The sequence below is a fragment of the Poecilia reticulata genome, chromosome 4 (genome assembly GCF_904066995.2).
Source record: "Poecilia reticulata chromosome 4, P_reticulata-male-v2, whole genome shotgun sequence".
Lineage (NCBI taxonomy): Eukaryota > Metazoa > Chordata > Actinopteri > Cyprinodontiformes > Poeciliidae > Poecilia > Poecilia reticulata.
In genome coordinates, this window is record NC_088833.1 from 9,308,048 (window position 1) to 9,321,931 (window position 13,884).

Genomic DNA, 13,884 nt, shown 5'->3' on the forward strand with positions numbered 1-13,884 from the left:
TTTGTAGACAGCCGGGAGAAGCACAATAAAATAATCTTCAACATCAGTGACAACGACAATAATAATTTATTATAAAATAGAGTAAAAGGCTTAGTGGTGCAGATAAAACAAATATTAGGGTCTCTTTATTTCTCTGTCTGTGTAATATTAAAGAACTCTACAAAACAATAAACTTCTATTTTGAATAGGAATTTATTACCTTTTGCAATGTTGTATAAATGTTTGTTTTTTTCCTACTATTTTTACTTTTCCTCTATTTTTATAGCAATATTTGACTTTTTTTGTAAACGTATTGTTCAAGTTCAATGCTCCTAACGGTAAAGTTTCTCTTTTGTTAACTAAACTTCTATTGCCTCATATTTAACCCATTTGTTAATACTTGAGCCACACTTATCATTACCCATAGAAAAGTTGTATAAAAAGCCATAAAGTCATCTTTTACTGCAGTCGAAGAATCTCAGACAAAATAATTCTAGCCTTTACCTGGACTACACTCATTTATATTATGTTAGTTTAAGAGTTCATGATGACATCCTCTCTTATAAGGTTCCCACGACTTGTGGAAGAAAAATATGCTCACACCATCACAGATTCCATATCATACGTAAAAGTGGGATTGAGGTATTTTTCCAAATACTAATCCTCTGCCATTTTTGGGATTCACTCATATTTTTGCAGTGGAAAAGCTCAAAGTCTCATATATGTCACTTTTATTACAACTAAAGGTAACATAGTTTTGTGATTGTGATATAAAATGGCAATATGCGGCTGGTAAATGCTTAATATTGCCCCTTTAACACCCATTTTTTAAGTATAATACACATTTCCAAAGACCCGGCCAGACTGGAACTGACACTGCATGGAAACTAACTGCGACCAAAACAGGAAAGGACACAAAGTGAAGGGGAATGGGTGTGGATGTCTCTCTGAGTGTTTCCCACTGACTTCATTCATCACAGTTAACAGAGTTAGACAGACATGCAGCAGGACAGCAATCTGCTGCCTTCGCTCAGGGACTGACCTCTGGCCTCTTACTGCACAAAACAGCAGGACCAAGAAGAAAATCTCCACGTTTTTTGTTTTTTCAAATGTTAAGGATTGTTATACTCTGGAGACGTCCAAAACAAGAAAGATGGAGGTAAGCAAGTCATGCTGAAATGTTTGTTTGGTTTTAGATTAAATCCATTACACTGTCAGTACAGTAAAGTAACCAAGTTCCACTTTAATAAATGTTTGGTTAAAGTGTTTCCAGCTGTTTTAAGAAGTAAGCTCTTGGCAAGATGTTTGAGAGATAATTGTTGTGGAACTGAGGAGTCGGTAAATACTTTCCTCTGCTACTTTCCACACTCATGTCAGAGTGAGCTAAAGAACCATGTCACCATTTGTCTTGCAAAAGAAATAAATGCATGAGAGGCAGTGATAGCCTCTGACACTGATGAGGAGTTCTTGAAAGTCAGGGATCAGGAATGTGAAACATGCTGTCCTCTCTGGTCAGCAGAAAAACATGTTGGAATTCAAGTAATTAAAATATGCATGTGTGAAATCTAGATATTCTCCAAGTAGTTTTTTTACTTGCAGTTTACAATGATTTGTTTTGTGCTGTGTGCGTTTATCTGAAAATCTTAGAGAAAACAATAGATGGTATGATCTGCAAATGTTTGTTGGGCAGGAAGTTGGATCTCAGGATGTTTTTGGTTTCCTCCTTTTCCGCCTTGAACAATGGCTCAACAGTTTGATGCCAGCTTCATGACAGACTTTTAATCCAAAGCAAATAACATGAGCAAACCCTTTAGATTGAGTCTTAAAAAGTCATAATTTAGCAAGAAAATGTTGAAAAATTTAAGGTAATTTCTTGACTGGGTCTCTATAGGATTCCAAAAGAAGCAGATGTAACAGCCTTGATACCAGCTCCCTGTTTAACAAGGATGTGCTGAGCCATGGTGACTTTGTGACCTTTGACCCTGAAGCCTCTGAGCCTCTGATTGGCCATGAGCCCACACCAGCAGAGGTGGCTCAGTGCGAAGCAGAAGTAAGCACCCTGCTCAGCATCATAGCTGATCTAAACAAGAAGATGGGGTCGCTAAAGGCTCCGAGGTGAGTAAAGTTCCCGAATAAATGATTCTTTCAGATAACGCATGATTCAGAGTATGACTCATCTGAAGGGTTGACTCTTCCAGTGATCCAGGAGACACGAGACCGCCACGTCCGTCCAGACCTCTGGTTCCCCCGGATCTTCTGTCTCACCGGCTGCTCAGAAGCAGCCCAGAGAGCAGCTCTGCTTCTGCCGCCGCATCCAAACATCCAGCAACCAGCCAAGGTCGGCATGAGGAACTGCTGTTCATACTGAATTACAAACAAATATGTCAAGCTGTCCAGCTTTGTGAAGTAAAATGCATTGAAATCTAAATGCGTAACAACAAAACAGATTTGAATTTCAGGAACTGAAAGCAATGCAAATGCAAGCAAAGCAAAGCTGTTGAGTTAGTTTAAAATTAGTTTCCAAAACGAAATTTACATTTTACACAACAGACATTTTTGCTTATTTATGGCCCTATACTGTATAGACACAACAATCACACATCGATCAAGTCATACCCAAAGGGAATGTAAAGAGACCAGCTAACAGACATGAAGTTGGACTGTGGGAGGAAGAAGGCAGAAAAGGTCAGTCAGAATTTGAACTCAAGACCTTCTTGCTGTAAAAACACAACATTTTACCAAGTAGATCTGATTTAGTTTGTAGTGCAAGTATGTTATTATACTTGAAATAAGACAAAATTAACATACAAGTTAATTTCAGCAAAATACAGGAGTTTGTTTTAAATCCTTAACATTGACTTAAAAAGTATTAAATCCACTAGCAGATTAGTTCACTTATAATGTGGGAAAAATGTCTTGTTACAAGTGAAATAATCTGCTAATGAAACTAATATTTTTAAAACATTATGAAGGAATTAAAAACATGACAATAAAAACTAAACATTACATATGGATACCACGTTGGGTTTTTTTATATACTTTGTTTTTTTGAACATATTGAAGCTGGTTATAGATTTTAAATTAACTGTGAGTGAGTTACAAATTGTGGATCCTACAGAGAGAGTAGTTTGAGCAAAAGTGGTTCTACACAATACTCTATAACATTTTTTTAGTTTGAAATTAAGCACCAGAAATAAGTTTATTTCTATTTTTAAAGGGTTTGAACAATAGAAAACTACTATTGTAAAGAAAAGTATGTCACACAAAAACAAAGCAAACCCTATGGCTAAAAAGAAAAGCATTGCATACTATCTGTGCCTATTATAGAGCTATTTGAGTTTTGCCTCTTCTACATAAAAACATCCCCATATTCTTTCTGGTAAAACGTTATTACAATAAAAACCCCTGAATTTGAGCTAAAGATTCAAACGTTGAGCTGAGCGCTTTTAAACGTTACTGCACCTCTACTCTTTACCCGCTAGGGGGCGGCGGTGTCGTCTGGACACAACTGCAGGAGGTTTTATCATCGGTGGAGGACTCGATCAGCTTCAGAAGGACGTGGGCCGCTCCAATCACAGCCTCCGACCAGAACAAGGACACGGAGCACCTGAGAGCTGCTCAGGAGAACTGGACCAAAGCCACACAGGTGATGAACTGCAGGGAAACATCTCTAACATTTAACCTGACATCAGAGTTGGGTAGTAACTAGTTACTCAGTTACATTTAGCTGAGTAAAGGTTTGAAAGAAATGTGGAGTATTTTTACTGCGATTTACTTTTTACTTTTATTTGAGTAACATTATTATGAGGTATTGCTGCTCAGTCTCATTGGAGACGTCTCATTTTTAAAGAAACATTGTTTTTGCCTTATTTTGTAATTACATTATTGATATAAATTATTTTCACATTGATCTAAAATACCAAAAATGTCCACATAACTGTATTTTGATCCGTCTGATGATGTCATTTTTAAATATTAACTGATTGATGTTTTGATCAGTTAATTGAGTAGCCTTTTTACCAAATTCTTTTTTACTTTTTCTTGAGTACAAATACATTAAAGTATTGCTACTTTAGTACATTTCTTGGTTCTCTTTCCACCTCTCGTTGAAATATTTGTTGTTACAGTTGCGAATTTAAATAAACACCGGTGAGTTTTGTAAATATATTCCGCTGCTTGCAGATGCTGGAGGAGATGGAGAGAGACTTTGGGATTTCATGTTCTGTAGGAATGCAGAAAGAGCAGAACTTGAACGACTTCTTGGATCTGGAAAAACAAGAGTCTGTTCTCAGGAACAACATGCCGAGTCGCAATGATGAGCTGCAGAAAGCTCCAAGTAATATTTACTCACTGGAAGACGAGAACAACAAGGTGGGGGAAATGTTTTTGTCTTGTTTCTTTGCTTTAACTCTACAGTTTTTAGAATCAGAATAAACTAAGGTGGGGTTTTTGTAGGTGCTCCACCTGGCTGGTCTCCACAAGGCCTGGAGGTCTGACAGGTTTTCTCCTTCATACCGGCCTCCTTCAGGAGCTCTCAGTCCCGACCGACCGCCTCCTTCCTACCCCGGTTCACCTTTACTCCACAGAAGAACGTCCAGAGCTGTGACTCCTCTGTCTTTGGGTGGGGACGGGACTCCACTGGGCTGCGTGACCCCGAGCAGTCCCTGCCCCAGCCCCATCAGCCTGGAATCAGAGACCGAGAGACTGAACAGGTGAGACCAAGACTTACCAGAAACAAGCCAGAGCAAAACGCTGAACAGCAGCTGTAAACTGACACTAAAAAACAGCTTGGTTGGTCTTGTAGAAACATTTGAACATGTGTTTCACAGATAGAAGTTTGATTGTTGCACCGATAGAAGCTTTTCCAACATGTCTTTCACATATTCACATATTAGACACATTCAATTTTTCCCAGATATTTAAAATGTGAAGATTTTCTATATGTAAAAGAAACTGTAACAGACATTTTTTATATCTGCAGAAAGCAATGAATGAAGGTTTAAAAGGAATATTTTATGCTAAAGTAAAATTTTGCATGTTTTGGTACTTCTCTTTTGGTTTTTACTGCTTCTTCTCTGCTTTAACCCCCCAAAATCCTGAGGTGCACCACTTAGTTGTTAATATCGTTCCAGTTTTACTGATACTGATATGTTAAAGCGTCACACTATCATCACTAATACCAATACTAGTGCCAATATATCATCCATTCCCAGTTAAAAGCTTTAAATCCTGTTGTCTCAGATGCATTGAGAGGCTGAAGGCCAGAAACGAGCGTCTGACTGCGGCTCTGGAGCGAAGGAAGGCGGATTCGGAGCAGATCAGTCTGAAACTGTGCCGACTGGAGTCTGACCGCTCTGCCCTGCAGATGGCTCTTAGATACTGGTATTTATCATCCACACCTGACACATTAACATTTAAACTTGCCTGCACAAATATTCTGAGTAGAGGTTCTGTCCTGTGTTTGTTGTCCAACAGTGAGGAGTGTGAGGAGGCCTACGGCGAGCTGCTGTTTCTTTATGAAGCCAAGCTGCAGCAATGCCCCCCTCTGCAGATACACTCAACAGGTGATCATCAAGTTTTATGCAAGAAAAAAAAAACTTTGATCCCGAATCACGCATTTTCCTCCAACCAGAGCCGGTGTGTGACATGCAGCAATCAGCTCAGAACCCGGAGATGGGAACTGAGGAGTTATCCACCTCCTTCTGCACTGCTGGAGTCACAGAGGAAACCCAGAGTCACACGAGGCACAGGTGACGTTTGTCAGGATGCAGAAATATACACACAACACACACACACACGCACACACACACACACACATATATATATATATATATATATATATATATATATATATATATATATATATATATATATATATATATATATATATATATATATATATATATATATATATATATATATATATATATATATATATATATATATATATATATATATATATATATATATATATATATATATATATATATATATATATATATATATATATATATATATATATGTGTGTGTTGTGTGTGAAATATACACACAACACACACACACACACATATATATATACTAATAAGTCGAAGTCTGTTAATGCCACAGAACTCCAGATCCAGCAGACCGGGAAGCAATTCTTCGACAACAAATCGAGCGACTGAAGAGGGAACGGGCAGCCATTTGCCCAGCAAAGCCAGGTCCAGGAGCCGAGGTCAGACTGAGCTCAGAAACCGGTCAACCGGTCGGTACCAGATGGGGCCACATGATGAAGGACAACAGCAAACCTCCTGAGAGCAAGAGGGAGAAAGCATCGCTATTTTATGAGTTGATCTCAGTCAGGGTAGGAGATTTCTTTTTCTTTTGTTTTATCAACAAAAATCAGTTTTCTTTATTAGCTGCAGACATATACAAAACAAATTTCCTACACAACACAGAACAAATTTGGCTTGAGTTTCAAAACCCAGTGCTAAGTTTTAAAGGCGACCTATCATGCTAAATTCACATTTTGCATGTTTTTGTTGTTATATTCTCTCTACTTCTTCTAAAAATAGCCCAAGTGCTTAATAAAACCACCCAGCCATCTTTTGGCAATAAGTTAATGTGTTTGGAAAAATGAGTCGTTTCAAAAACCTTCTCAATGAAACATCACAAACCAGAAAGCACAACCCATTACCTACAGAAACCCCAGAACCCAAGCAGAGCTCCAGTTTGGTCAGCTGGTTTTACCGCTGTATGTGCTGTACAGTGGCTGCTGCAAAAGACAACTGTTTTGTAATGTCTTACCATCCAGAAACCATTTGCTGCATTCTTGTTGGTTGTGCAGAAGGCTCTACTTCTGTTTTTCAAAGATTTACGGTTCTATAGTTGCGGATTACATTGAGTTCAGAGTCACATTTACATAGCTTGTGTCAACCTTGTAGTGCCAATATTCTTCTAATGTGACTGTATTATAATCTAACTGTCAAATACAGTCCTTTTTATTAAAACTTTGAAAATTAAAAAGAACTTCCCCAAAGACAGAACTCGAACTTGCAAATAAAGACTTTTCTGAGCATTTTGATTCCAACATGACTGCAGTGTGTCGAAAACAAAGTGAACATTCCTGGTAAAAACTCTATTAGCACCTCTGACAATTTGATTGTCTTTCAATGTAGATAAATACATTGTTTAAGCTGTTATTACTAAAAATTGTTAGCAGCAGACTTTCCACAGCAACACATTTAACTGAGGTGTAATTCCAATATTTGTGCTCCAACTTTCAAGGCAAAACGAACCCATTATATTTGTCCAATTCCATTATTTTCTCTTAATAGGTTTGTTAAAATTCCTTCTAAGAGATTCCAAAGTCCAAATTGGAAAAATTCAACAAAATTCACCTGGAAACCAGTATTCTGACTTGGACATCCAATGATCTCCAGAGTCCAATTTTTACAATAAATGAAGCTTTTTAGCAACAGCTAACAGTTTGTATTTTATTAAAAACACAGAATGAACCGAAATGTAAACCCTCTTTTTGTTTGCTCAGTGGTTAAATGTAAGCACTGGTGAGAAATAAGCTGTTGTCAGCCTGTTTTGTGTCATTTTTAGCAGCCTACTTGGCACAAAAATACACAAATTGATCAAAACAGTAACAAAAAGCTGTGAAAAGCTCATTTACTGCTGCAGCTTATCAAAACCTTTAACATTTTTAAAAATGAACACATTTACAAGTAGCAGTCCATCTAATCTTTTACATATTTTTATGATTACTAAAGAGCAAAAGTTAGAAAAAAGAAAAAAATCTGGTCTGCAGCCTGATTATTGTGAAAATATGTTGTTTCAGGGCTCTAAATCTTTCACCAGCCAGCAGTTTTTATTACATATTCAACACTAAAACACTTTTACAAGAGCACTTTTGCAATGAGACCAAGTTTAATGAATACTAAAAGACAGGAATCCTAGTATTAACTATATTTAACTATATTTTTTGATTCCTCACAACCAATTGAAACACTTATATTTATAATCTAAATGGAGCTGCAAGCAGTCATAAAAGCTAAAAATTACCGTTCTACTACTGTCCAAGTCAAAAATAACATTCGGTTTTTGCTTTCTGGCTTCCTTTAACTATGAAAGTTTTTAGTTGTGCCACTTAACACAGACTATGCTGCTATGAATTGTCCTTGTTTATCATAGATTGTGTTTTTTTGTCAAGGAGGAGATGTCAGATCTTCGAGCTTTAATCCGTCTGAAGGAGAAGGAGCTGCGATGTCTCGAATGGGGCTTAATGGGACAGAAGTCTCAGGAAACAGCTGGAGTTTTCATCCCAGAAAACCTCAGAGACGAGGCGGAAGATCGGAAGACCGAACAGGTATGAAGCGCTCCAACTGCAGCAAAGATGACTTCATTTTAAAAAAAATACGAGCAAATAATACAAAGTCAAGGTGAAAGGACCGAGAGGGAGTAGGGGGCCACGCTCATGAGAGAGATCCGATTCAAATCCGGCTCTCCCACCTGGGAAATCACGTCTTCCAAAGCAGTATCCCTCCAGGCCGAGTCAGATATTTTAGTTCCTCAAGGTCTTCTGCTCGGCCGTCCTGTCCCTGCAGCAAGAAGTCACGCCGCACCTCTCACCTCAGTCTGTCAGAAGACAGGAAAAATAACTGCGTGAGTGACTGACATTGAGGACAAGTTCTGAGTTTGATACAGCAACTCAGGAAAGAATTCACAGAATGTTTCAGCTATATTACAAATTATGTTAAATTATCAATTTAATGGAAATTTTACATACAAATATCATATTCAAATGACGGACGGACGGACGGACGGACGGACGGATGGATGGATGGATGGATGGATGGATGGATGGATGGAACCAGATTTCTGAAATGACTTGTTGCCAGGAAACCTTCTGAATTGTTATTTCTGGTGTTTTCAGTCGTTCTTTCTGCTCATTATCATATTTATGTTTCAGAGGTTTGGTGAAAACGCTGCCAAAGCTGTTAGTGACGGTGAAATCACGAGTTCTCTGACCCGACCCATTCTGAAAGAGCTGCAGGCCGTCCTACAGAGGTGAGTACGTGAGAAACTCTGTATGTCAGAGTTTAATGGTTTCCTTTTATATTTCTGTTATATAGATAATAAAATGTACTTTTTAAAATCCAAACCAAGAAATCCTTTCTATTCTATTTAGAGATGAGAAGCTACAGCATAAAAATAAAGTGAAATTTCAAGAGGGAATCTGAAACCAAAATATCAACCTTATCAAGCTGGTATTGATCCTATACTGATACAGACTTGGTATTGATATTATCAATACTTTTGATCAACTGGCCTATTTTTACTTAGTGAGATGTTTAAAGCTTAACCCTTGCTTCTCCACATCTATAATCTTCCTTCGTGTTGCTGTCTGATTGAACCAAACCAGTAGTCCATCGGTGTCCAAAGTGCGGCCCAGGGGCCATTTGTGGCACCTGAACTGATTTTTTTGTGGCTCCTATGATGTAGTGATACAAATTGGTCCACCACGTAGCTGACTGTATGCAGACTTTTTTCAATTAGGTCAAAACTATTACCCACAAATTAAAATTTTCTCACAAAAATGTTAGAAAAAGCAACATATTTATCTTTTAGTAACTACAGTTTTGATATCAAACCACAACTATCCACACCAACAAAGACTTTGGTACACCCAAATCTGCTTTTAATTACATTCTTGAAAGTTTTTCAAATAAAGACCTAAATTATGTTTTTTATTGCTGCAAATAAACTCAATCTTTGTTTAGTTTTCTTCTGTCGACCCCAAACTAAATTAGTAAAGTGGTTGCCTTTCTTTCAATAACGGATACATGCAAAATCATGTTTTAAAATTTTGGTTCTAAAATAATTTACATATTCCTTTACTACAAAAAAATCTATGTTCTTTGTTTAATTAAAATATTTCTGCTTAGTTTGTTGTTGAGCTTCAAAAAACGGTTCTCAATAAAATGTTTTGTGAATTTACTTTTTTAAGAGTGATAATTTTGGCCTGTTACAAAAAATCTGGACACTCCTGCAGTAGACTTCTAAAGGCCACTGGTTTGAGTGTTAAAAACTAGTTCACACCACACTTTTCAGCATCTTGTTTAAAAACAAATATGGAAACCTCGTAATATTTTTCCTCCATTGGAAGATTATTCACCACCTTGTTTAGTCTATCACATGAAATCCCTATAAAATACAGCGAAGTAAAATCTCTCCAAAGCACCGTTTTTATTGTTTGAAGAAACTATTGTTTGGAGTGTTGCTCCCAGAATAAAAAGGTGACATGCGGTGATGCTGGGTTTTGTTCTGTTGCTAGGTAACAGACTTTAACATAAAGCATTCTGCAGAGACCTTCCTCTTTCTCTTCTAACCTTGAGAGATAAACGCTTTATTTTAAATTACACTCCTTGTCAGGCCAAGGATGAAGTAAAGAAAATAACTCTTTTCTTAACGATTGCATTATTACTGTGAGCAGACCTCTTTTGTTAACTGAGTTACCTTCTGATCCACTTGTTTTGTTTATCTGCCAGGGAACAAGCCCTGAAGAGGAGGCTGGCCATGGTCCACGACTCGCTGAACTCGGCTCTCGCAGACGGCGCCCCCCACAGGAAGGACAACGCGGAGCAGATCGCTCGACTCACACAGGCGCACAGGCAAATATCGACAGCACACACGCTGCTTCAGTGCCCACTTTAAGCAAACTGCTTACTGACAATCACTGTTACTCCCAAACAGTACAAGCTGGGATGGTGGAACAATTCAGCAAATGATTGGGTATAAATGTCTGGGAATTTGGTGTGATAATTCTTTGTCTGTTTCACAACGCATTGCAAGACTATAACTTAAATTTAAGTCCAAACTCAAGTTCCTGTATCATAAGTGATCATCAAAGGTGGGCAAAGTAGACAAAAATTATACTCAACTAGAAGTAGCACTAGTTCAACATATTTTTACTCAAGTAAAAGCAAAAAGCATCCATCCAAGAAACAGAGTAAAAAAGTAACCAAATGATCAATCATTGAATATTTAAACATTACATAATCAGATGGAACAAAATATAAAGTTATCAGTTTCTTTCAAGAAAAAACTTATGAAGGTTTAACATAAACTGCAGGTGTGTGTCTGTGTCTGGTGAAAGTTTGGTTTAAACATGTTTGTTTTTCATTCAATGGGTAGAAAATCCAGACATTTTACTCAGGTCAGAGTAGAGATACTTTATTTTAAAATTACTCAAGTCAAGGTAAAAGTACAGCATACTAAAAAGTAAATGTAATTGAGTAAATGTAACTAGTAACTACCCGACGCTATTAGTTCTGCTAGGAAAACCCTTGTATAGATTATCATTATGCCAAAGTTTGATTATAGAAATATTTTGTACAGGCAGGCTCTTATGTCCACACTATAGAAACGTGATTTATTATATGTTTTATAACCTTTTCTTACACATCACTGCAGTTTGTGTTTTTCTCGTAATTGGTCGTCTTTAATTAATCCAAGGCCATCTCATTGGTATACAGTTGTTTATAAGTGTCACTACTCGTTCTGCTCAATATACTTTTGCTCAATGTTCCAGAAATCAAATCAAATCAAAATCCTTTACTGCACTGTACTGCAGCAAAGGACTGGAGAGAGGTTTAAAATTGTGTACTTTCATAGGTCATTTTAAATAACCTGAATTTTACTAGTTAATTTGTTTTAAGGGTGTCTCAGTTTAAGAATGAGAATGTTTTAATGAGGTAAGAGTATTACCTAACCCTACTGGGTGTTATTATTTTATACTTTTAGTGTTGTTGACTGTTCAAGGCATAAGAAGGGTTAAATTCATGTGATTATTGAGAGTGAAACTACATCATATTGTCGTCTCCTATGTGTTGCCCTTCCCTATCAGGTTGTTACTACAAATACGAATTACCTAAAGGTTGAATGAAATGAATGAACTAATCCATATTTTGATGGTTTTATTCCAGTAAAGTTCTGAGTTCCTACAGGCAGATTCGCAGGAAGTATCGGGAGCAGGTGTGGCGGCTGGAGCAGAAGGTTGCCGCCATGATGGAGAGTCAACACAGCCAGAGCGAAGCAGGCAAAGCTGCAGAGGAAGGAGCAGAGTGGAGGAAGGAAGAGACAATTTTATAAAACAAAGATAGATCCGTCACAGCTAGAAGCTGTTCACATCAGCCTCATGTGCAAATCTGATGTATAAATTATGTTTTTTAAAAACAATTATTCTTGTATTCTGCATATGTAAATAGTTGTAGCACTTCTATTATTACTGGCAAAACTACAGGAAGTCAACCTTCAAATGAATTAATCATTTATTGCAAATATTTATTATAAATCAGGGGATTTAAACTCAATTGTGTCTAATGAACCATTTCTGTGGTGATTTTCCAACCATCCTGCTAAAAGGTCCCAATCACAACCAATTTTTTGTTTGAAGTCCATGAGATTTTTATTTGAAAACTTCAGGCCAAGCCATTTGGTAGAGAAACTGTCGCACAGCACCATAAAGCTTCACGTCATATACTATATTTTTCTACATAATACCGGTTTCAAATGATTAAGAACTCCACATGTTTATGTTCAGGATGGTAGGACAGAAAAGGTTTTCAATTGGCATCAGAATCACAGTTATTGGCCAAATTGTTTTGCACAAACAAATCTGATTTTGGTTTCAAGTGCTCACAGTTTGCAGACATTAAGTTTAAATATGTATGCTTTAATAAAGAATAAAAGGAACCCTATTCATACATATATGTATGTACACTATATATTATACATAAAGAAAATAAAAAAGAAAGATTGCTGTACAATGCAAGAATGTTTATTTTGTGTCACATTTAATTAGTACAAGTCTGTATTTAGTGGAACTTCAGCCTATTATAGAGTATATCTGTAAATACTTGAATCCAAACACGTGTGAGCATCTGCTAAACTGCTTTTATATTGCTATTGCCTGACCTGAAGAATATCAAAAGTTAACTGAATGGCATCTTTTCTTGACTTTCCTATTTTGAAGAGTGTCTTAGAAAACTGAGTTTCTCTTTAAAATCTTATAAATTCCCAAAAGAGAGACTTAGTCACTTAATTTAATGTAAAAAAGTAAAATATACTTGAACAACAAAGTCCTGGTATTGATGATTTTGATTCATTCATTTAAGAAAGTTTTACTTGAAATGTAGTCAAATTAGAGATTGTATTTTAATTCATTCATCTATAATTATAATATAATTATGGATGGATGGATAATTATGCTCCTTCAATAAACTGAGATTTAAAAAAAAAATCTTTTCTAACCAGTAGCAGTTGTACCATCTGTCTTTTTGAACCTATGTAGAAAATTAAACAGCAGCACAACAAAGAGAGAAGACCGTTTGACATAGCAAAACTCAAACATAAGACACAATCCTCTTTTTAAATAAAACTGTCATGCAGTTTAAATAAAGAATGAACCGTCAGATGATTTGAGGTAGGTGACAGCGGACATGTTAGTTTTCCCATAAAAACCTTCCTTCCAACGGCGCCAGGGGGTGGGGCCCGCAACAATGGCTGATCTTCACACAAAATGTTACGCCAAGCCCATTTGTCTTCTTTGCACCTCCGTGGTCTCACGTTCTTCGCCTTTCACGCTTGACAGTTCAGTTAAAAGGTCAACTCAACCAAACTGCAAAAAAAACATAAGAGAAAAAACTTTTTCCCTCTGCAGATTACAGTCAAACATTTACTGCTGTGCAAAGAAAAAATGTAAAGTAATTTAAAACAAAATAAAAGGTAAGTCCGTGACCTTTAGTATTTCAGACAGAAAGAATTAAATAAATGTGAAAATGTGTTGCTTTCTTTAGATTCAACCAATTGACTGAATTTCTCTAATCTGAAGCACATCTTCCTCTCTTCTATCACCTT

At 36.8% G+C, this 13,884-nt stretch overlaps 1 protein-coding gene across 2 annotated transcripts; it reads left to right on the forward strand.

Moving 5' to 3' along the window:
• Window positions 1–960: 960 nt before the first annotated feature.
• Window positions 961–12,794, forward strand: ushbp1 (Usher syndrome 1C binding protein 1). 2 transcript variants are annotated; one of them, XM_008406545.2, is made up of 14 exons: window positions 961–1,138; window positions 1,871–2,094; window positions 2,163–2,317; window positions 3,462–3,625; window positions 4,162–4,350; window positions 4,435–4,691; window positions 5,221–5,361; window positions 5,455–5,543; window positions 5,612–5,729; window positions 6,088–6,322; window positions 8,177–8,332; window positions 8,936–9,033; window positions 10,515–10,637; window positions 11,952–12,794. In XM_008406545.2, the coding sequence occupies exons 1-14, from the start codon at window positions 1,133–1,135 to the stop codon at window positions 12,115–12,117; spliced, it is 2,121 nt and encodes a 706-aa protein (XP_008404767.1). In that variant the 5' UTR covers window positions 961–1,132; the 3' UTR covers window positions 12,118–12,794. The 2 variants fall into 2 exon arrangements, with proteins under 2 accessions (XP_008404767.1, XP_008404768.1); XM_008406546.2 differs by having other exon boundaries at window positions 2,178–2,317.
• The last annotated feature ends 1,090 nt before the right edge of the window (window positions 12,795–13,884 follow it).

Excerpts from the sequence above, each read along its gene's own strand:
- ushbp1 (XM_008406545.2), top strand. Across the intron at positions 4,692-5,220 it reads GAGACCGAGAGACTGAACAG|ATGCATTGAGAGGCTGAAGG; the intron begins GTGAGACCAAGA and ends CTGTTGTCTCAG. Across the intron at positions 8,333-8,935 it reads AAGATCGGAAGACCGAACAG|AGGTTTGGTGAAAACGCTGC; the intron begins GTATGAAGCGCT and ends TTTATGTTTCAG.